Consider the following 23,563-nt stretch of genomic DNA (forward strand, 5'->3'; position numbering starts at 1 on the left):
AGATCTTCTGCAGGCATCTCAGCTTTGTTGTCTTCACCAATAAAGTCTGAGTTTTGGCATCTGGAACTCTCTGACGTGAGCAAAGAGAGCAACACTTTCTGAGTGGATCATCCCGTAGCAAAAACCTTTTGATTCAGTGTGCAAATTTATGTTTAAACAAATTATGCAATTATTAGTGAATGAGACCCATACAGACATATTGCTAGACAACTATTTTTACGTGCAGTCTGTCGTTGTGAAAAAAAAAAAAGAACGGACGCGCGTGACCAACGACTTCGTCACTCCTCACTCTGCCAGCCCAGGAAATCGAAACTCAAGTTGAGTTACTATAGACAGAGGAACATGAAGTTTGGTTTGCGTTGTGTGCACTTGATTGAGATGGCTTCGAGTGCAGGTGGCCGCACATTTCCCTCCTCAGATGTGTAAAGGTGGGTTCAAAAGTGAATGTTTTATTTGTGTGGAAAATATGGGTGTTGTTAGTTCCGCTTCACGCTTTACTCTTCTGCTACGTCAGGCGCGCGCTGTTCTTGTTTTTTCATTAGAGAATTATAAATTCATATTTTAGTGTTCTCAAATATATCACCGTCTTTAATTACTTATTTAAAACTATGTAGGTTTAAGATTCTTTTCATTTACCGTGGTTTATTTCAAAGCCAATTTTCAATATTATTGTAGCCTAGCTAGTGCAACACTGTCGTGTTCTTGCATAGGGGTTGGGTGCGACGGTGCAACTGTAACGTTAAGTGTGATCTATAATTTACAACAGAAATTTACAACAATGCCCTTTGCCATATTTATAATAATAAAAAAATTAGGCTACTCTTAGTTTTCGCCATTTTTTCGTAACGGTCATACAGGCATTCCCCACCTGACGTTTGACAGCAGAGGGAGGATCATAGCGTCTAAGATGAAAATTAATCTGTACCTGCTGCTGTCTACTGGTAAGATTAACATATAAAACACCAGAATTAAAGAACATATTTCAGACAGTAGACAGAACATTTCAAAATTTAACTGCACTTTTTTCTTTTTCTTTGTACAAACCTGGGTATACAATGAATATAATGAAGTAAATAATGAAGTAAATAATGAATGACTATTCATCCATAAACTCTAAATGGTATGAATGTGCGTAATGTGATGCGTGGAAAGATATGTGGCCATTATTAGTGTTAAAAGTAATAAACTGTTTATTTAAATGGAAAATGAGAGCTCAAAAGCAGTCAAACTGGTTAAATTTCCTGCTGCCACCACAAAACGTCTGCATATTTATGACATGAGGGCATACAATGGTACTGTTGAGCACTGTTAAAATAATGATAATAATAATTCAGTTTTTACTCTAGGCAACTAGCCTGAAGCAACCACCTCACCAGGGGCGTCACTAGGCCCTTTTTAGGGGGGCTTCAGCCCCCCTAAACTTCTGCCCAGCCCCCCTAAAAAATATTTGATTAATATATTTTTTATCGCTTCAGTCCCCTTTAAAAAAACTCATTTGAAACGGCGGCAAGCTGCGTCAAGTTTCGGCTCCTCCCCTTATCTGAGTCTGCTTGGATTTAGCGCATTTTTCAATCTGCAGAGGCGCCGAGCAGAGCGAGGTGTGTCGTGAGTGCATTTATTGATAGATTGCTATGATATTACATATGCATCGGTGCAGTTCTTTGTCATTTATGCATTGCAGTTTACATAATGTAATGTTACTGGAGCATTGGGAGCAACACGGGACGGTTCGGTTTCTCTTCCAATACCAATACGTTTCGCTGCGTTCACCTTCAGCCCTTATCAGTGTGATAGTTGTTTTTTTCTACAAAACAAAAATGAAGCGATTAACACCCATGAAAACATACTTTAGAAAACGATCATGATTTATTTTAATTTACTTTTTAAACTTTAAAACATATTATTTTGTATTTCGTTATTACATTATGCTGCCATGCACAGAAATGATTAAAGACACACATCATTGTCTGAAAGCACTAGATGGCCTTGAGAGAGAAACATCATGTGGAGTTATTTGGTTTTGTATTAATAAATATAGTTTTGTATTAAGTAATAATGAATCAGTAGAAGTGTCCCAGCTAGAAATGTTACGTTCCCAGGACGTTCTCAGAACGTCCCCACTGGTGTCAAGGACGTCGCCTAGTAACGTTCCGGGAACGTTCTGAGACGGTCATGATGTGGAGTTCTTTAAAGGGTCGGAGGACGTTATTTTGCGGACCTTCACGGAACATTCGGGACGTTCTCGGGACGTTTAGGGGACCATGTTTTATTTGGAAATGTAATGTTTCCAGGACGTTCTCAGAACATCCCCACTGGTGTCAAAGACGTCGCCTAGTAACGTTCCGGGAACGTTCTGAGACGGTCATGATGTGGAGTTCTTTAAAGGGTCGGAGGACGTTATTTTGCGGACCTTCACGGAACATTCGGGACGTTCTCGGGACGTTTAGGGGACCATGTTTTATTTGGAAATGTAATGTTTCCAGGACGTTCTCAGAACGTCCCCACTGGTGTCAAAGACGTCGCCTAGTAACGTTCCGGGAACGTTCGGAGACGGTCATGATGTGGAGTTCTTTAAAGGGTCGGGGGACGTTATTTTGCGGGCCTCCACGGAACATTCGTGACGTTATCGGAACGTTTAGGGGACCATGTTTTATTTGGAAATGTGATGTTCCCAGAACGTTCTCAGAACGTCCCCACTGGTGTCAAAGACCTGTAGGGACCTATAGGGAAACAAACTAGAATACACTTGTTCTTGCAGAACCTTAATCAGGAATAAGCATGCACGTTTAACACATTCAAAGATAAAACACAAAGCAGGGATCCGTCATTTATTTATTTATTTTGTGTGAACAAAAACAGATAAATTATATATTATATATAATTATATATATATATTTATTATTTTAATAATATATATATTTATAATTATAAATTAATATTAATGTGGTCATGCATAGGAAGCATATACACGGGTTTCTTGTATACAAACAATACCGGATGCGCGCGCATCCAGGAGGCAAAAAAACGCTATGTTATGCCGAGTTCTGTAATAAAAGAATAAAAGAACATTGTAATTAACGTAGATTTCGCATTGTTTGTAATTTTTTGTTGACTCAATAATAAACTGCAATTTCAGAGTTGGATCTGTTTGTTTGTGTTTCATATTAATATAACATTATGTAAAATGTCCAACTGTTTACGAATCAAAATCCGGACATACTGTGATGCATGTATGAATTATCTTAGACTAAGTTAGTATGTAATACCTTGTTTACGTTACTTTACGACCTGCAACATTTCATGACTGCACACATATAACGTTACTTTACTGTAAATCAAAGATTTGACGATGGATTATGTGCTGTCATGAGCACATACTAGAGTTTAACTGCTCAGCCAGTTATGAACTGTGAAAAAAATACGTTTATTTTTTCAAACAGCTATTTAGATCGCAAATTAGACATTTAGTATACCAAGTGTGTAGTATACTACAAGAAAACATTCAAATAAATGCTGTTCTTTTGAATTTTCTATTCATCAAAGAATCCTAAATAAATTATGTCACAAAAATAAGAAGCAGCATAACTGTTTTCAACATTGATAATTATCAGAAATGTTTCTTGAGCATCAAATCATCATATTAGAATGATTTCTGAAGGATCATGTGACACTGAAGACTGGAGTAATGATGCTGAAAATTCAGCTTTGATAAATTACACTTTTTCTTTTTGAATGCATTTTAAAATGTATGTTCCAATAATATTTCATAATATTCCTGTTTTACAGTATTTTTGAGCACAAGAGACTGCTTTCAAAAACATAAAAATCTTACCAACCCCAAACTTTTGAACAGTAGGCTATACATGGATTTCGAATAAGATATTTATATATATCAGGCCATACAATTGCTGGCCACTTCTTGTCATCCACAATCCAAAGATCGTCATGTATTGCGTAGGGATCCGGCAAGATCTCACCATTGCTGAGAGTAAGTTTTTTTAATATAATCGCCACGTTATATGTGTGTGTGCAGTCATGAAATGTTGCAGGTCGTAAAGTAACGTAAACAAGGTTAAATTATATAAAAGCAAATTCAGGCTCTATAGATGCTGCACTGCTAACATTGGCTGTTACATTACTAACTTAGTCTAACATGATAATTAGCATTTTGACTTAGCGACAACACCACCACTATGCTACTAGCCTAAACCCTTTACTCTGGTACGAAGACCGCGGGTCTTTTCTGCCTCCTGGTTGCGTGCGCAAGCAGTGATGACGTCGCCGAGAAATCCATGTATAGGCCAGTAGGTTACAGTCCAGCTTTCGTTTGGTTCTGTCTTGACCATCACCCCAAAATGGACTCAGGAGCTGAAATTAGAAGAATACACACCACAAAGGGATATAACTCCAGACACTGAATTCAATCTTAAATGCATAAATAATAGTGGTAATAAATCGCGCGTATTCTGTGTATAGTGAGCAGTGGTGCTGAGCACATTCATACAAGAAGTGACGACACCCAACATCACTTAGAGCACCTTTAAAAGTACCGTATTTTCCGCACTATAAGGCGCACTTAAAAGCCTTTGATTTTTTCAAAAAACGACAGTGCGCCTTATAATCCGGAGCGCCTTATATATGGATCTGGCGCCTTATATTAATGTCTGTAAAACAACCGCTGACTTAAACCGTTTATACTTTCGCCTGGCACCGGAGCGCGAGCCTCCGCTGACTGCGCACGCACCTCCCCAAACAGACGAGGCATTTATACTTGACGCAACTGTTTTGATTTAGACTGAACACCAGACCATACAACTGATTTAGATGCGCAAACTGGGTGCCGGTGTGATGAGATGTACTAATATCCGTCTGCTCGGGCAGATTCGGCTCAAAGTCGCGCGCGCTGTCACAATGACGTCATTTTGCCGCGCGCGCGCCTCCGCATCCGAAGATGCACGACTTTGAGCCGAATCTGCCCGAGCAGACGGATATTAGTTTTTTATTACCTTCGCGCTCATGCGGACGCGTCGAGTATAAACAAGGTTTTACAGCTCAGCCACTTGTTTTTTCATATTTTTTTGCAAGTGGTAGATCTTGGTTTACATTTGGACTTTGGATGTGATCTTAGGCTTGAAAAGGTTGGTGACCACTGCATAACGCAAACCCAGTCAAACGTTTGACTGCAGTATCTTCTATTCTATGCGCCTTATAATCCGGTGCGCCCTATATATGAAAACAGTTCTAAAATAGGCCATTCATTGAAGGTGCGCCTTATAATCCGGTGCGCCTTATAGTGCGGAAAATACGGTATAACATTTAAAGCCCCTTAAATTAACGAAATGACTTGAAAAAAAGATTTGTTCATTTTGATGAACGAGAACAAACAAGAGAGTCAGTAAAATTATCCGGACTTCCCATCACTAAGACTAAGCTGCACAGGTTGTTGCTGGGATCCTCTTCCACTCCTCCATAATGACATCACAGATCTGCTGGCTGTTATACACATGGCGCTTCTCCACCTTCTGCTTCTGGAAGCCCCACAGTTGCTCATTAGGGTTCAGATCTGGAGACATACTGGCCACTCCATCACCTACACCTTTATCAAGGCAGTTGTCATCTTGGCGGTGTGTTTGGTGTCGTTATCATGCCGTTAATACCAATACTGTATGTTTGACATTAGTTGAAAGTTTTACTTACAAGTCATAGGGTTCACAGCGCCATAGAGATGTTGATCTGCTCCAACTCTGCTACTGTGCAGGCCATCAGCATGGAAGGATCTAGGAACACAACAAACCGCTTGCCAGGTTTATTTAAAGGCAAGGAAAATAGAAAGAATAAATTAGCATAACAGAATTTATGTTTTTAGGTTTACTTATTCATATTGCTCCAACAGTGTCACTTACGTTTGGATGTCAAAACCTTCTTAAAATAAATTAAACAAATAAAATAAATAAGAAAACAGATGCATGGTGATATAACGTTAGGTGAAAAACATTGTGAGAAAATGGATTTAAAGTTATTTAATGGGCTTTCTCAGTTTACCTGTGTCTTTCTCTGGCAGCAGCTTTCTTCAGCAATGTTGCAATAGTAGAGCTTCCCCTCTGTTGTTATTTTGTTGCTGCTGAAATCACAGATCATTTGTTTATCAATATTTGTTTACCATTGAGCTAGTTTCAGCCAATTTTAGCGCTCCATGTAAGTGACGTCACCGATTAACAGCACATATGTTTCTGTTAAATAATACATACGTTTATGTTAAATAAATGAGCTCACTTCCAAGCAAAACCCTTAACAAAACTATTAAAAACATCTAATCTACATATAAGATGTGATTAAAACCCCAAACTTTCATAAACAAAAGCTCAAGCTAGTTAGCCTACGTTACCTTTTCTGAAAACGGTTGAGATGCTAACGGATTTTTTTTCCAAGACAATAAAGCATTTCTATAAGTAAAAATTCAACAGAAGCGTGTCAATTACAAATAAGATAAATGTCAAGCAAACTTGTGTGTATTATTCGTGTGATTTAAGAAACTAAACTCACCTGAAAGTAATAAAAACACCACGAGAGAGGGTTTAGCTGCTCGTCAGTTGCTGCGGTGGCCCGCCGTTTCCATGGCGACTCTATGCCGCTCCAGTGTTTGAAAAAGCGTCTCGGACGTTCACGAGCACGCGCATTAAAACACATCAAAGTCACGCAGCATTTACAAACATAAACATCTAGAATTAGAACATTACATAAATACAATTCGTATAAAAAAAATTATAAAAAAAAAATATATTATTATTTAAAAAAAAAAAAAAATTAATTGGAAGAGTAATTATAACAACATAAATTGATTTTGCACTAAATCCTAATTGTAATCGTATTGCCCATATAAAAGAGTTGTTTTTAATTTTCTATACTGATACTGCCTCGTTCAAACTCCTTTTTTGGTTCTGTTAACGTCCCGAATGTCCTCTTTGTAACGTTGTTGTGTGACCATATAATAACCAATATCGAACGTCCCCCTAAAGCAATAAAGGGAACGTTATTATATGACCAACAGAGGACCATGCGAGAACGTTCTGTTAACGTCCCGAATGTCCTCTTTGTAACGTTGTTGTGTGACCATTTAATAACCAATATCGAACGTCCCCCTAAAGTAATAACGGGAACGTTATTATATGACCAACTGAGAACCGTATGGGAACGTTCTGTTAACGTCCCGAATATACTCTTTGTAACGTTGTTGTGTGACCATATAATAACCAATATGGAACGTTCCCCTAAAGTCACATTGGGAACGTTATTATATGACCAACAGAGGACCATGCGAGAACGTTCTGTTAACGTCCCGAATGTCCTCTTTGTAACGTTTGTTATGTGACCATAAAATACCCCAAATAGAACGCCCCCCTAAAGTCATATAAGGAACCTTGAACTGCAGCACTTTCATAACCAAAAGAGGACGTTCTATGAACGTCCCTAATGTTCTGTAAAGGTTCGGAACTTTCGTTACCTTTAGACAACTTTTAGGGAACGTTCCACAAGGTCGCGAGAACGTCCCCTCCTACGTGGGGTATAGCCTACATATATTAGAGTAAGAGTAGAGTAAAGGGATTTGTGCTTTTCTTTTAAGCACTTGATTTATAGAAGTGGCAAATTGATAATTAGGGGTTCAAGCATGAAATGCTGAAACCCTATTGTAATTGTAAGGATTCGTAAAACGCATCGTGCAGGACAAACCGTAAGGCCTAGAGACGTGAAACCTGGCCAGATGGTAGGCCTCAATTTGGGGACAACCTATCAGAGTATGACCCCAATTGGCCCATAGGTGGCGCTACAGCAACCAAAAGTACTAAATCGCTCACAACTCTTAGACCGTTTGTCCCAGGATCAAGTGTCTTATATCGTTGGAATCCTTGGCTCAAGTCGGACAAAATGGCTATCTCCGATTTGGATGTAGGCAGGGAAAATTTTCTGCTATGTCGGATTTTGTCCAAAACCTACTTTTGCGAACTAGTCCCTGGTTTTTGGCCCGATCGGAACCAAACCAGTCTAGGACAATTCTCTGGACTCTCTAGATCAATAATTATCGAAAACAAGTTGAACTTTTGCATTTGGGTGGCTGTAACAGGGTCATTTAGAAAAGGGGCGTGGCAAAATACACTAAAAAGCCTATAAATCCCAAATGGAAACTCAGAACTTCACAAAAATTGATGAGCATATGTGTCAGAACATGGTGAGGAAGCATGCAGAGTTTCATGGAGATCGGACCATAGGTGGCGCTATAACTGGCAAAAAGCCTTCATTCTTATTAGGGGTTCAAGCATGAAATGCTGAAACCCTATTGTAATTGTAAGGATTCGTAAAACGCATCGTGCAGGACAAACCGTAAGGCCTAGAGACGTGAAACCTGGCCAGATGGTAGGCCTCAATTTGGGGACAACCTATCAGAGTATGACCCCAATTGGCCCATAGGTGGCGCTACAGCAACCAAAAGTACTAAATCGCTCACAACTCTTAGACCGTTTGTCCCCGGATCAAGTGTCTTATATCGTTGGAATCCTTGGCTCAAGTCGGACAAAATGGCTATCTCCGATTTGGATGTAGGCAGGGAAAATTTTCTGCTATGTCGGATTTTGTCCAAAACCTACTTTTGCGAACTAGTCCCTGGTTTTTGGCCCGATCGGAACCAAACCAGTCTAGGACAATTCTCTGGACTCTCTAGATCAATAATTATCGAAAACAAGTTGAACTTTTGCATTTGGGTGGCTGTAACAGGGTCATTTAGAAAAGGGGCGTGGCAAAATACACTAAAAAGCCTATAAATCCCAAATGGAAACTCAGAACTTCACAAAAATTGATGAGCATATGTGTCAGAACATGGTGAGGAAGCATGCAGAGTTTCATGGAGATCGGACCATAGGTGGCGCTATAACTGGCAAAAAGCCTTCATTCTTATTAGGGGTTCAAGCATGAAATGCTGAAACCCTATTGTAATTGTAAGGATTCGTAAAACGCATCGTGCAGGACAAACCGTAAGGCCTAGAGACGTGAAACCTGGCCAGATGGTAGGCCTCAATTTGGGGACAACCTATCAGAGTATGACCCCAATTGGCCCATAGGTGGCGCTACAGCAACCAAAAGTACTAAATCGCTCACAACTCTTAGACCGTTTGTCCCCGGATCAAGTGTCTTATATCGTTGGAATCCTTGGCTCAAGTCGGACAAAATGGCTATCTCCGATTTGGATGTAGGCAGGGAAAATTTTCTGCTATGTCGGATTTTGTCCAAAACCTACTTTTGCGAACTAGTCCCTGGTTTTTGGCCCGATCGGAACCAAACCAGTCTAGGACAATTCTCTGGACTCTCTAGATCAATAATTATCGAAAACAAGTTGAACTTTTGCATTTGGGTGGCTGTAACAGGGTCATTTAGAAAAGGGGCGTGGCAAAATACACTAAAAAGCCTATAAATCCCAAATGGAAACTCAGAACTTCACAAAAATTGATGAGCATATGTGTCAGAACATGGTGAGGAAGCATGCAGAGTTTCATGGAGATCGGACCATAGGTGGCGCTATAACTGGCAAAAAGCCTTCATTCTTATTAGGGGTTCAAGCATGAAATGCTGAAACCCTATTGTAATTGTAAGGATTCGTAAAACGCATCGTGCAGGACAAACCGTAAGGCCTAGAGACGTGAAACCTGGCCAGATGGTAGGCCTCAATTTGGGGACAACCTATCAGAGTATGACCCCAATTGGCCCATAGGTGGCGCTACAGCAACCAAAAGTACTAAATCGCTCACAACTCTTAGACCGTTTGTCCCAGGATCAAGTGTCTTATATCGTTGGAATCCTTGGCTCAAGTCGGACAAAATGGCTATCTCCGATTTGGATGTAGGCAGGGAAAATTTTCTGCTATGTCGGATTTTGTCCAAAACCTACTTTTGCGAACTAGTCCCTGGTTTTTGGCCCGATCGGAACCAAACCAGTCTAGGACAATTCTCTGGACTCTCTAGATCAATAATTATCGAAAACAAGTTGAACTTTTGCATTTGGGTGGCTGTAACAGGGTCATTTAGAAAAGGGGCGTGGCAAAATACACTAAAAAGCCTATAAATCCCAAATGGAAACTCAGAACTTCACAAAAATTGATGAGCATATGTGTCAGAACATGGTGAGGAAGCATGCAGAGTTTCATGGAGATCGGACCATAGGTGGCGCTATAACTGGCAAAAAGCCTTCATTCTTATTAGGGGTTCAAGCATGAAATGCTGAAACCCTATTGTAATTGTAAGGATTCGTAAAACGCATCGTGCAGGACAAACCGTAAGGCCTAGAGACGTGAAACCTGGCCAGATGGTAGGCCTCAATTTGGGGACAACCTATCAGAGTATGACCCCAATTGGCCCATAGGTGGCGCTACAGCAACCAAAAGTACTAAATCGCTCACAACTCTTAGACCGTTTGTCCCAGGATCAAGTGTCTTATATCGTTGGAATCCTTGGCTCAAGTCGGACAAAATGGCTATCTCCGATTTGGATGTAGGCAGGGAAAATTTTCTGCTATGTCGGATTTTGTCCAAAACCTACTTTTGCGAACTAGTCCCTGGTTTTTGGCCCGATCGGAACCAAACCAGTCTAGGACAATTCTCTGGACTCTCTAGATCAATAATTATCGAAAACAAGTTGAACTTTTGCATTTGGGTGGCTGTAACAGGGTCATTTAGAAAAGGGGCGTGGCAAAATACACTAAAAAGCCTATAAATCCCAAATGGAAACTCAGAACTTCACAAAAATTGATGAGCATATGTGTCAGAACATGGTGAGGAAGCATGCAGAGTTTCATGGAGATCGGACCATAGGTGGCGCTATAACTGGCAAAAAGCCTTCATTCTTATTAGGGGTTCAAGCATGAAATGCTGAAACCCTATTGTAATTGTAAGGATTCGTAAAACGCATCGTGCAGGACAAACCGTAAGGCCTAGAGACGTGAAACCTGGCCAGATGGTAGGCCTCAATTTGGGGACAACCTATCAGAGTATGACCCCAATTGGCCCATAGGTGGCGCTACAGCAACCAAAAGTACTAAATCGCTCACAACTCTTAGACCGTTTGTCCCAGGATCAAGTGTCTTATATCGTTGGAATCCTTGGCTCAAGTCGGACAAAATGGCTATCTCCGATTTGGATGTAGGCAGGGAAAATTTTCTGCTATGTCGGATTTTGTCCAAAACCTACTTTTGCGAACTAGTCCCTGGTTTTTGGCCCGATCGGAACCAAACCAGTCTAGGACAATTCTCTGGACTCTCTAGATCAATAATTATCGAAAACAAGTTGAACTTTTGCATTTGGGTGGCTGTAACAGGGTCATTTAGAAAAGGGGCGTGGCAAAATACACTAAAAAGCCTATAAATCCCAAATGGAAACTCAGAACTTCACAAAAATTGATGAGCATATGTGTCAGAACATGGTGAGGAAGCATGCAGAGTTTCATGGAGATCGGACCATAGGTGGCGCTATAACTGGCAAAAAGCCTTCATTCTTATTAGGGGTTCAAGCATGAAATGCTGAAACCCTATTGTAATTGTAAGGATTCGTAAAACGCATCGTGCAGGACAAACCGTAAGGCCTAGAGACGTGAAACCTGGCCAGATGGTAGGCCTCAATTTGGGGACAACCTATCAGAGTATGACCCCAATTGGCCCATAGGTGGCGCTACAGCAACCAAAAGTACTAAATCGCTCACAACTCTTAGACCGTTTGTCCCAGGATCAAGTGTCTTATATCGTTGGAATCCTTGGCTCAAGTCGGACAAAATGGCTATCTCCGATTTGGATGTAGGCAGGGAAAATTTTCTGCTATGTCGGATTTTGTCCAAAACCTACTTTTGCGAACTAGTCCCTGGTTTTTGGCCCGATCGGAACCAAACCAGTCTAGGACAATTCTCTGGACTCTCTAGATCAATAATTATCGAAAACAAGTTGAACTTTTGCATTTGGGTGGCTGTAACAGGGTCATTTAGAAAAGGGGCGTGGCAAAATACACTAAAAAGCCTATAAATCCCAAATGGAAACTCAGAACTTCACAAAAATTGATGAGCATATGTGTCAGAACATGGTGAGGAAGCATGCAGAGTTTCATGGAGATCGGACCATAGGTGGCGCTATAACTGGCAAAAAGCCTTCATTCTTATTAGGGGTTCAAGCATGAAATGCTGAAACCCTATTGTAATTGTAAGGATTCGTAAAACGCATCGTGCAGGACAAACCGTAAGGCCTAGAGACGTGAAACCTGGCCAGATGGTAGGCCTCAATTTGGGGACAACCTATCAGAGTATGACCCCAATTGGCCCATAGGTGGCGCTACAGCAACCAAAAGTACTAAATCGCTCACAACTCTTAGACCGTTTGTCCCAGGATCAAGTGTCTTATATCGTTGGAATCCTTGGCTCAAGTCGGACAAAATGGCTATCTCCGATTTGGATGTAGGCAGGGAAAATTTTCTGCTATGTCGGATTTTGTCCAAAACCTACTTTTGCGAACTAGTCCCTGGTTTTTGGCCCGATCGGAACCAAACCAGTCTAGGACAATTCTCTGGACTCTCTAGATCAATAATTATCGAAAACAAGTTGAACTTTTGCATTTGGGTGGCTGTAACAGGGTCATTTAGAAAAGGGGCGTGGCAAAATACACTAAAAAGCCTATAAATCCCAAATGGAAACTCAGAACTTCACAAAAATTGATGAGCATATGTGTCAGAACATGGTGAGGAAGCATGCAGAGTTTCATGGAGATCGGACCATAGGTGGCGCTATAACTGGCAAAAAGCCTTCATTCTTATTAGGGGTTCAAGCATGAAATGCTGAAACCCTATTGTAATTGTAAGGATTCGTAAAACGCATCGTGCAGGACAAACCGTAAGGCCTAGAGACGTGAAACCTGGCCAGATGGTAGGCCTCAATTTGGGGACAACCTATCAGAGTATGACCCCAATTGGCCCATAGGTGGCGCTACAGCAACCAAAAGTACTAAATCGCTCACAACTCTTAGACCGTTTGTCCCAGGATCAAGTGTCTTATATCGTTGGAATCCTTGGCTCAAGTCGGACAAAATGGCTATCTCCGATTTGGATGTAGGCAGGGAAAATTTTCTGCTATGTCGGATTTTGTCCAAAACCTACTTTTGCGAACTAGTCCCTGGTTTTTGGCCCGATCGGAACCAAACCAGTCTAGGACAATTCTCTGGACTCTCTAGATCAATAATTATCGAAAACAAGTTGAACTTTTGCATTTGGGTGGCTGTAACAGGGTCATTTAGAAAAGGGGCGTGGCAAAATACACTAAAAAGCCTATAAATCCCAAATGGAAACTCAGAACTTCACAAAAATTGATGAGCATATGTGTCAGAACATGGTGAGGAAGCATGCAGAGTTTCATGGAGATCGGACCATAGGTGGCGCTATAACTGGCAAAAAGCCTTCATTCTTATTAGGGGTTCAAGCATGAAATGCTGAAACCCTATTGTAATTGTAAGGATTCGTAAAACGCATCGTGCAGGACAAACCGTAAGGCCTAGAGACGTGAAACCTGGCCAGATGGTAGGCCTCAATTTGGGGACAACCTATCAGAGTATGACCCCAATTGGCCCATAGGTGGCGCTACAGCAACCAAAAGTACTAAATCGCTCACAACTCTTAGACCGTTTGTCCCAGGATCAAGTGTCTTATATCGTTGGAATCCTTGGCTCAAGTCGGACAAAATGGCTATCTCCGATTTGGATGTAGGCAGGGAAAATTTTCTGCTATGTCGGATTTTGTCCAAAACCTACTTTTGCGAACTAGTCCCTGGTTTTTGGCCCGATCGGAACCAAACCAGTCTAGGACAATTCTCTGGACTCTCTAGATCAATAATTATCGAAAACAAGTTGAACTTTTGCATTTGGGTGGCTGTAACAGGGTCATTTAGAAAAGGGGCGTGGCAAAATACACTAAAAAGCCTATAAATCCCAAATGGAAACTCAGAACTTCACAAAAATTGATGAGCATATGTGTCAGAACATGGTGAGGAAGCATGCAGAGTTTCATGGAGATCGGACCATAGGTGGCGCTATAACTGGCAAAAAGCCTTCATTCTTATTAGGGGTTCAAGCATGAAATGCTGAAACCCTATTGTAATTGTAAGGATTCGTAAAACGCATCGTGCAGGACAAACCGTAAGGCCTAGAGACGTGAAACCTGGCCAGATGGTAGGCCTCAATTTGGGGACAACCTATCAGAGTATGACCCCAATTGGCCCATAGGTGGCGCTACAGCAACCAAAAGTACTAAATCGCTCACAACTCTTAGACCGTTTGTCCCAGGATCAAGTGTCTTATATCGTTGGAATCCTTGGCTCAAGTCGGACAAAATGGCTATCTCCGATTTGGATGTAGGCAGGGAAAATTTTCTGCTATGTCGGATTTTGTCCAAAACCTACTTTTGCGAACTAGTCCCTGGTTTTTGGCCCGATCGGAACCAAACCAGTCTAGGACAATTCTCTGGACTCTCTAGATCAATAATTATCGAAAACAAGTTGAACTTTTGCATTTGGGTGGCTGTAACAGGGTCATTTAGAAAAGGGGCGTGGCAAAATACACTAAAAAGCCTATAAATCCCAAATGGAAACTCAGAACTTCACAAAAATTGATGAGCATATGTGTCAGAACATGGTGAGGAAGCATGCAGAGTTTCATGGAGATCGGACCATAGGTGGCGCTATAACTGGCAAAAAGCCTTCATTCTTATTAGGGGTTCAAGCATGAAATGCTGAAACCCTATTGTAATTGTAAGGATTCGTAAAACGCATCGTGCAGGACAAACCGTAAGGCCTAGAGACGTGAAACCTGGCCAGATGGTAGGCCTCAATTTGGGGACAACCTATCAGAGTATGACCCCAATTGGCCCATAGGTGGCGCTACAGCAACCAAAAGTACTAAATCGCTCACAACTCTTAGACCGTTTGTCCCAGGATCAAGTGTCTTATATCGTTGGAATCCTTGGCTCAAGTCGGACAAAATGGCTATCTCCGATTTGGATGTAGGCAGGGAAAATTTTCTGCTATGTCGGATTTTGTCCAAAACCTACTTTTGCGAACTAGTCCCTGGTTTTTGGCCCGATCGGAACCAAACCAGTCTAGGACAATTCTCTGGACTCTCTAGATCAATAATTATCGAAAACAAGTTGAACTTTTGCATTTGGGTGGCTGTAACAGGGTCATTTAGAAAAGGGGCGTGGCAAAATACACTAAAAAGCCTATAAATCCCAAATGGAAACTCAGAACTTCACAAAAATTGATGAGCATATGTGTCAGAACATGGTGAGGAAGCATGCAGAGTTTCATGGAGATCGGACCATAGGTGGCGCTATAACTGGCAAAAAGCCTTCATTCTTATTAGGGGTTCAAGCATGAAATGCTGAAACCCTATTGTAATTGTAAGGATTCGTAAAACGCATCGTGCAGGACAAACCGTAAGGCCTAGAGACGTGAAACCTGGCCAGATGGTAGGCCTCAATTTGGGGACAACCTATCAGAGTATGACCCCAATTGGCCCATAGGTGGCGCTACAGCAACCAAAAGTACTAAATCGCTCACAACTCTTAGACCGTTTGTCCCAGGATCAAGTGTCTTATATCGTTGGAATCCTTGGCTCAAGTCGGACAAAATGGCTATCTCCGATTTGGATGTAGGCAGGGAAAATTTTCTGCTATGTCGGATTTTGTCCAAAACCTACTTTTGCGAACTAGTCCCTGGTTTTTGGCCCGATCGGAACCAAACCAGTCTAGGACAATTCTCTGGACTCTCTAGATCAATAATTATCGAAAACAAGTTGAACTTTTGCATTTGGGTGGCTGTAACAGGGTCATTTAGAAAAGGGGCGTGGCAAAATACACTAAAAAGCCTATAAATCCCAAATGGAAACTCAGAACTTCACAAAAATTGATGAGCATATGTGTCAGAACATGGTGAGGAAGCATGCAGAGTTTCATGGAGATCGGACCATAGGTGGCGCTATAACTGGCAAAAAGCCTTCATTCTTATTAGGGGTTCAAGCATGAAATGCTGAAACCCTATTGTAATTGTAAGGATTCGTAAAACGCATCGTGCAGGACAAACCGTAAGGCCTAGAGACGTGAAACCTGGCCAGATGGTAGGCCTCAATTTGGGGACAACCTATCAGAGTATGACCCCAATTGGCCCATAGGTGGCGCTACAGCAACCAAAAGTACTAAATCGCTCACAACTCTTAGACCGTTTGTCCCAGGATCAAGTGTCTTATATCGTTGGAATCCTTGGCTCAAGTCGGACAAAATGGCTATCTCCGATTTGGATGTAGGCAGGGAAAATTTTCTGCTATGTCGGATTTTGTCCAAAACCTACTTTTGCGAACTAGTCCCTGGTTTTTGGCCCGATCGGAACCAAACCAGTCTAGGACAATTCTCTGGACTCTCTAGATCAATAATTATCGAAAACAAGTTGAACTTTTGCATTTGGGTGGCTGTAACAGGGTCATTTAGAAAAGGGGCGTGGCAAAATACACTAAAAAGCCTATAAATCCCAAATGGAAACTCAGAACTTCACAAAAATTGATGAGCATATGTGTCAGAACATGGTGAGGAAGCATGCAGAGTTTCATGGAGATCGGACCATAGGTGGCGCTATAACTGGCAAAAAGCCTTCATTCTTATTAGGGGTTCAAGCATGAAATGCTGAAACCCTATTGTAATTGTAAGGATTCGTAAAACGCATCGTGCAGGACAAACCGTAAGGCCTAGAGACGTGAAACCTGGCCAGATGGTAGGCCTCAATTTGGGGACAACCTATCAGAGTATGACCCCAATTGGCCCATAGGTGGCGCTACAGCAACCAAAAGTACTAAATCGCTCATAACTCTTAGACCGTTTGTCCCAGGATCAAGTGTCTCATATCGTTGGAATCCTTGGCTCAAGGCGGACAAAATGGCTATCTCCGATTTGCTCGCCCTTCAGGCGCCAATTTCGAGTAAATTGCATTTTTTTGAAATACCTATTTTTGCGAACTTCTCCTTGGTTTTTCGACCAATTGGAACCAAACCACTGCAAGAATATTCTTTGGAGTCTGACAATCAATAATCATCCAAAAAATTCAAAATTTCAATTAACGGTCGATAAGGGGAACCAAAATCTTTGATGGCACCAGGGCCACTTTTACTAAAACGGTTATAAATTGTGAACGGAAAGAGATTTTTTTGTCAAACTTGGGGTACATCTTCCTGAGCTCAATCTGAGATCACTTGAAAAAAATCGCAACAATTGGCCAGTAGATGGCACTATAAAATGGTTATAACTTGTGAACGGAAAGAGATATTTTCACAAAACTTGGGACACATGTTCATGAGCTCATTCTGAGGTCACGTGGAAAAAAATCATGAGAATTGGCCACTTGGTGGCGCTATAAAATGGTTATAACTTGTGAACGGAATGAGATATTTTCACTAAACTTGGGACACATGTTCATAAGCTCAATCTGAGTTGACATGAAAAAAATCGTGACAATTGGCCACTTGGTGGCGCTATAACAGTGAAAAAAATCATGAAAATAGCTATAAGCGCACCCAACCGTTAGTGTACTGAAAAGTGGCACGCAGTGTCTTTGTCCAGGGTGCCATGATAGTCTATGAGAACATTGGTGTATCTCAAAAAACTCAGTATACGTCATTGGCACAAAGCCTTGAAGGAGCCTTAAAAGTTTCAAGGAAGCCCGTGTTTTTTTCACAGGAGTGACCTCCTAAGAATCCTTGCCGAGTCCAACAATACCAAACATGCCAGGTTTCGCCTTATGGTTTTTGTAAGTGTCATTTAGAGCTTTAAAAAATTGTGGTTATCTTCAAAGCCGTTAGTCTGATCTAGACAACAACAAAAAAAACAAAGGAAATTTGAAAACATAGGTAAATAGCTAAACAATAACGCCAAAATGTTAAAATTATGATAGGAACTGACAAAAAAATTAATTAAATCCAATCAATTTCACCCATGGATCATTTTGATGCTCTCACATGTTTGAAACGAACAATGATAGATTGTGATGAAATTTGTTTTGAATTGGGACTGGCGAATCCCCGTCCATACTGTCAATGACCGGTCGCAAAGACCCGCCCACTTTAGTTACTGTTGCTATGTCTGACAAGCGACGCCACTCTCACACCACACCAAGTTCTCACACAGTGAAAAATACATTGCGGATCAGAAAAAAGACTGCGCGGTGACAGACAAGTACTTTTGATATGAAACAAAGTCTCACCTTTCAAATGTAGTCATTTTTTTAGAGACATTTAAACAATAAATACCGTTTTGTGACTCTTTAATGTGTCTGACAGATCGCTGTAGACTCGAGGCTCAGTTAAAGCTGCTTGTGAACCGCTCATCTCTTCATTCTAGTTAATTTAAAGCATTAAAATAAACATGAATGAACATAAAAGGAATGTTGTTTTAAAGTGCTAAGACGTCAGTACACTTTGTTTTTCAAATTGAAATCCTCCTATGTTAATCTACTAACTCTCCTGACTGCTTTGTTGGACAAAATGGCGGATTATGATTAGTCAGATCGCCTGTCAATCAAACTCCCTGCGAAGGGTCAATTGAGAATGCCTGTGCGCACAATGCTGATCTAATCGACAACTTTGCAGTTGCACATAGGAAAGCCCGGAAAATCCTGCTATAATGTAAGAGAGCATCTTTTTCATGTATTTGGACTTAGGCCTAACAATGTTTTATAGTGCGCTGTCCCCATTGTTTTTTTTGTTGTTTTTTTGTTTTGTTTTTGGTGAGCGTAGGCTACTCCTGATTTTGTTAGTCATCTCATCTCTTATATGCTGTGTATGACCATATCCTGCCCTATTCATGGTAGCCAACTCGCGGACATTGCGTCATCAATGTCATCAATTGCGTCATCAAGGAGCCCGCCTTGATAATCCTACTTAAGGGCCCGGTGGTGGCTCGTTACGCCACTGAATATTATTATCTAAACTCCTTATCAAAATTAAATATTTACAACAAATCTGACACATATATATGGGCACACTTTGAGTACTACTAATAAAAGTGGTGGAGATCAGGCAAGACTATAAGAAGACTAGGCAAAAGGTGCTATAACTGTAAAAACGCTTTAAAACCATATATTACCTATGGTGAATTGCCTGCATTGGCTGTAAATGGTCTTTTTAATCTATTATGTCAGTGGTTACATGCTTGCTAAATAAAACTTTATAACTTTTGATGCTTTTGTGCTTAAAAACCTTAAACACCTTAATAGCTTGAACCCCGATAAATGCTGCTTGCAGCTTTAATTCATGTTGTTATTTTTAATAAATAGAAATAAATATAGAACAGATTAATCATATTGCCAATAGACAGTTACATTAATACACGTTTAGCTGGTTAGTTAAATGATTTGAAATTAAATAGATTTTCACGGGGTGACTTGATGAATAACCAACCGTATTGTTGATTACAAAGGCTAAAAAGTAATTTATATTTCATTGTAGATGGACTTAGTTACCTAGCTTTCCTGGTAGCTTTGTCTGAGAAAATGATTCATAAATCAACCTATCAGTTGACCCTATGTTTACTTTCTTCACTGACAGACAAAAATTAAAAGCCTGTATCAGTCAAAGCTCAGCTTTAGGAGGGGAAAAGACAGAGCAAGATAAAAACAAAGAGAAAAAGAGTGTGATGCTGATGAGGTGAGAAAAAAACAGCTGCCCGCACATGGTTTTAAAGCTATTGTCATCCAATTTTTTTGGCCAAAACATCTTAAAATGCACATATGTAGATCAGAGAAATCAAAATTTTCTCCCCTCGCCCCTGCACCTCACCAGGGCTGCCCAGCAACAGCCTCTTTGCTTTGAGACCTCTCTTTGTGTACCAGAAGATAAATATGCAATGAAAATAATCCTTATGTATATGTGCACATTTTGTGTAATGCATTTATATAATATTTACAAAGGCACTTTACATAGTTTTCATTACATAGACTTTTTCATTACATATTGATCTAAAATAATCCTTACATGATCTGAAGCCAGGCTTCAGGTTAAAGAGGTTTGTGGTTGACTAACAACACTATCAGTCTGAAAGCCACTTGACCCAAAACCTGTTCTGTGGCAGTTCACATCCCTTGTTTTCGTGGTTTTCACACACTCTGGTTGCTAGGCTGCACTTGTCTAATAGGAAAATAAGTCTTTTGTTTTGTCTTCTGTTCATGATAAGCTTGACCTTGTATTGTACACCCCAGCTTTTCTTTCTCACATAACTCTGGCCAGCTATTACATTGTCTTTCTACAATGTAATCTTTGCTTACCACCAGTAAATTAAAATAAAGTACAACAGGCAAATTAGCAGAAATGTTTTATTCTATTCTTTAAAATGTGCTGTATTCACACACACAAAAAAGTTGATATGTGACTAAACCCCACACATTTGCATACAGTATTTTAATGTGATCCAACAGCTCAGCAGTTATTATCAGACTGCTTTATCAAAGGATATTTAACACAATTTTCAAAAAGCATGTAAATTTTACATTTATAAAATAAAATGAAAAATGATCTCTAAATAGTTCAAAAGCCTATTTGGCAGTTACCAGCAATATCATTTTAAGAAGCAACATCTGGATCTCTATCTTTTATAAAACATGAGATACTGCACAATATGAGCAGTAGGCCTATGTCATGTAGAAAGTTAAGTGTTATTTCCCTTCATGGTCATAATTCATCCTTTATACTTCCCTATACCTGTTCAAAGGTCTAAGTATAGTAGTAATGTGATTCTGTTTCTGATTCTGGTTTATGCTCTTTTGAATAAAATTTGCATTTTCCCTTATGTAAACAAGTCATCTGATGAGCTGTGTTCTTCTCTTTCCTCACATTAGGTTGAATTACTGCAGTATTTGAAGCTGTGGGTGCCCAGCTGATGGTGTTCATGTCAGACTTCATGCATGTTATGGCTTGAATCTGTAGAAATGTCTACAGTACAGGCTAGAGATGCTCAGCTGCAGGAGTTCATGCAGATGTACGAGCTGAGAGCTGCTTGTAATGACTGCACTCATGAATGCTCTCGCATTTCCTACTCCATCATTGCAACGCCTCACCGTTGCTCTCACAATCTGCTGCTTGTCAGAGCAAAGGTCAGAGGTCACAAATGGAGACCTGTGTTCTCTCAGCCCTCTCACCCACGACCTGCTCGATATGAAGTGTGTTGGTATTTCAAGGAGGATGTCGGGTGCTGTGTGCATCATGACCGTTGCACGTTTGCCAGCAGTCCAGAAGAAGCTGCGGTGTGGAACTTGCAAAAAAACACAAACCTAGACCACAAGAGTTTAATTCATCTGATCACGCAAAGAGAACGACTGGCTGAACAGAGCAGACAAGGAGATGGTCAGTCAAGCTCTCATGAGCTTTCCTCATACCAGGAGAAACTTCTGGAAGAGTACAGAACCAGCAGCAATGAGATTCGTATCGTGAGTACAATGAAATCCTGCACAAGATTGCAACTCTGCCCAACTCCGTCCATGTAACTTTAATGTTTTTAAGTCATATGATATCTATCTTTATGAGTATTTGAAACCATGTAGATTAAAGGGACACACACACACACACACACACACAAGATTTGTCACACAAAACATTTTTTAATATGTTTCATTTTAAGGATGTAATACACTGCACAAATTTTGCACAGATTTTTAATTCAATTTACTGTCTGGATGAGTCCATGCTAGTTGCTGAAAATAATAGCCAGTCTCCAGATTTTGGGCAGTTGGAGTTGACAGATTACACAGAAAATTGTGTAGTGTATCATGGTCACAGACTCCAATTTTTTATTCCATCCACATCCAGTCAGAGGATATCAAACATGTTTGTTATTTTGAGTTGATTTTAGAACACATATTTTTTTCATTTGTCATGCATGAGGTGCATGTTTCTGCATATGTTTGTGGTCAGACTCGAAAGTCCGGTAGTGTTTGATCCACACCACATTCATTTAGTGTATGATGTTTTTCTTTGGAACCATTTACAAAGTCTGCAAGTGTACGGTGCCTAGATTTTTCAAATCTAATTTTAAAAGTTGTTTAGTGTATTCCTCTTTTAGTTGCTAAATATGCAGACATTGATGATTTTGGTTCTTGAAATGATTATAAAGAAAATCACAATATACCAGTCAGAATATAATAGAGAAATGAAAAAGTTGTTTGTGTATTTATGGTAACTTTTAAGTTTGTAGTTAATTATTTAATTAAATACTAACATAAAAAGTAACAAAATCCACAAATATGGACACGTGTGTGTATTTTACAGATCTCTGAGCAGGTGGACGATGTGTGTGTTACACACGATGAGAATCTTTGTGTAGACTGTTTACAAGAAGACAGTGAAATCAGATGGAAATTCACAATCACCACTGAGGTCAGAAATACACACTAACCTGGATCATTTTACATTCAGCCTAATTGCACACTAGTTATTGATAACCTCCTTGTTTGTTTTGTGTGTGTGCATGTGTGTTTGTGTAGAGGTCCTTGGCTCATGTGGCTCTACTGAAAGTGGAAAATGGTGCTGTTTTCTCTTTGAGTGACAGTTTACAGAACACCTTTCCCCCAGTCACACACACTGCAGGCCACCACCTTCGCTCCTCTCACTCCACCTACCAGCTGAGTGTGTCTTTTCTGTCGTTCCGCCCTGGAGTGTATGAGCAGTGGTTGGTGTTTGACTTCGACATTCGACCGGTTCTTCTCCGGAAACTAAAGGTGAGAGTCGGTCAGCAGTTCCATGTCCAGCCAGATGAGGCAGAAGAGAGTGAATGTGCCGAGATTCTTTCGGATGAGCGCTGGAACAGAGGAAACAGGGTCATCGTGCCCTTCTTTGCCAGAAGGGAGGAGGACGAGCAGTTGCTTAGTACATACAAATCACCCCAGATGAACCTACAGTTCAATCCCCATGCAGATCACAGTTCCCCACTTCACCGAGACAACTACAGAGAGAGAGGTCACCACTTTCTGTTCAGAGAGGAAATTGCAGAGGAGAAGCTCATTAGCAGGTACAAATATCTTATAGAAATAATACACCACTTGAAATGTATGCTAAGGTGTACATTTTCAAATTTACTATATTTATATGAATGTGTGATTCATATAAATATAGTGCCCCCCCAAACCAGTTAAGCGCAAACCCCATCCCACCCCACAGCTGATTTAATTGGTCAACCATCACAGGCATTGTCCCGAATGGCACCCTAAACACTTGCGGTCTTCCTACGAGTCCGCACTTTTGTGACGTAATGCCTCTTTGACTGTCGGGAAGAAGTCTATTGCGGAGCTCGCACCATTGCAGGCTCGGCAAAAGTGTAGGCTAATTCTTTTATAATTATCGACCATGGACACATTATGTTTTAGCTACCCATTACCATATTCACTTGTTTTTAAATGTAAATTCAAGCCAATAGCTGTTCTCATGATAGTATGAAACATGGGCAGAGTTGTCAAAGTCAATGAATCTTTATGTAATA

At 40.5% G+C, this 23,563-nt stretch overlaps 1 protein-coding gene across 1 annotated transcript in view; it reads left to right on the forward strand.

Annotated features, from left to right (window-relative positions):
• The first annotated feature begins 83 nt into the window (after window positions 1-83).
• Window positions 84-23,563, forward strand: part of LOC309501370 (uncharacterized protein) — a 220,324-nt gene continuing 196,844 nt past the window's right edge. Inside the window, exons 1-4 of the mRNA XM_082173409.1 lie at window positions 84-420; window positions 20,904-21,518; window positions 22,357-22,464; window positions 22,572-23,095. Of these exons, the coding sequence (XP_082029535.1) occupies window positions 20,997-21,518; window positions 22,357-22,464; window positions 22,572-23,095 (1,154 nt within the window). The 5' untranslated portion in view covers window positions 84-420; window positions 20,904-20,996. The remainder of the gene's footprint in view (window positions 421-20,903; window positions 21,519-22,356; window positions 22,465-22,571; window positions 23,096-23,563) is intronic.

This window comes from Leuciscus leuciscus, assembly GCF_965113295.1.
Source record: "Leuciscus leuciscus genome assembly, chromosome: 6".
Lineage (NCBI taxonomy): Eukaryota > Metazoa > Chordata > Actinopteri > Cypriniformes > Leuciscidae > Leuciscus > Leuciscus leuciscus.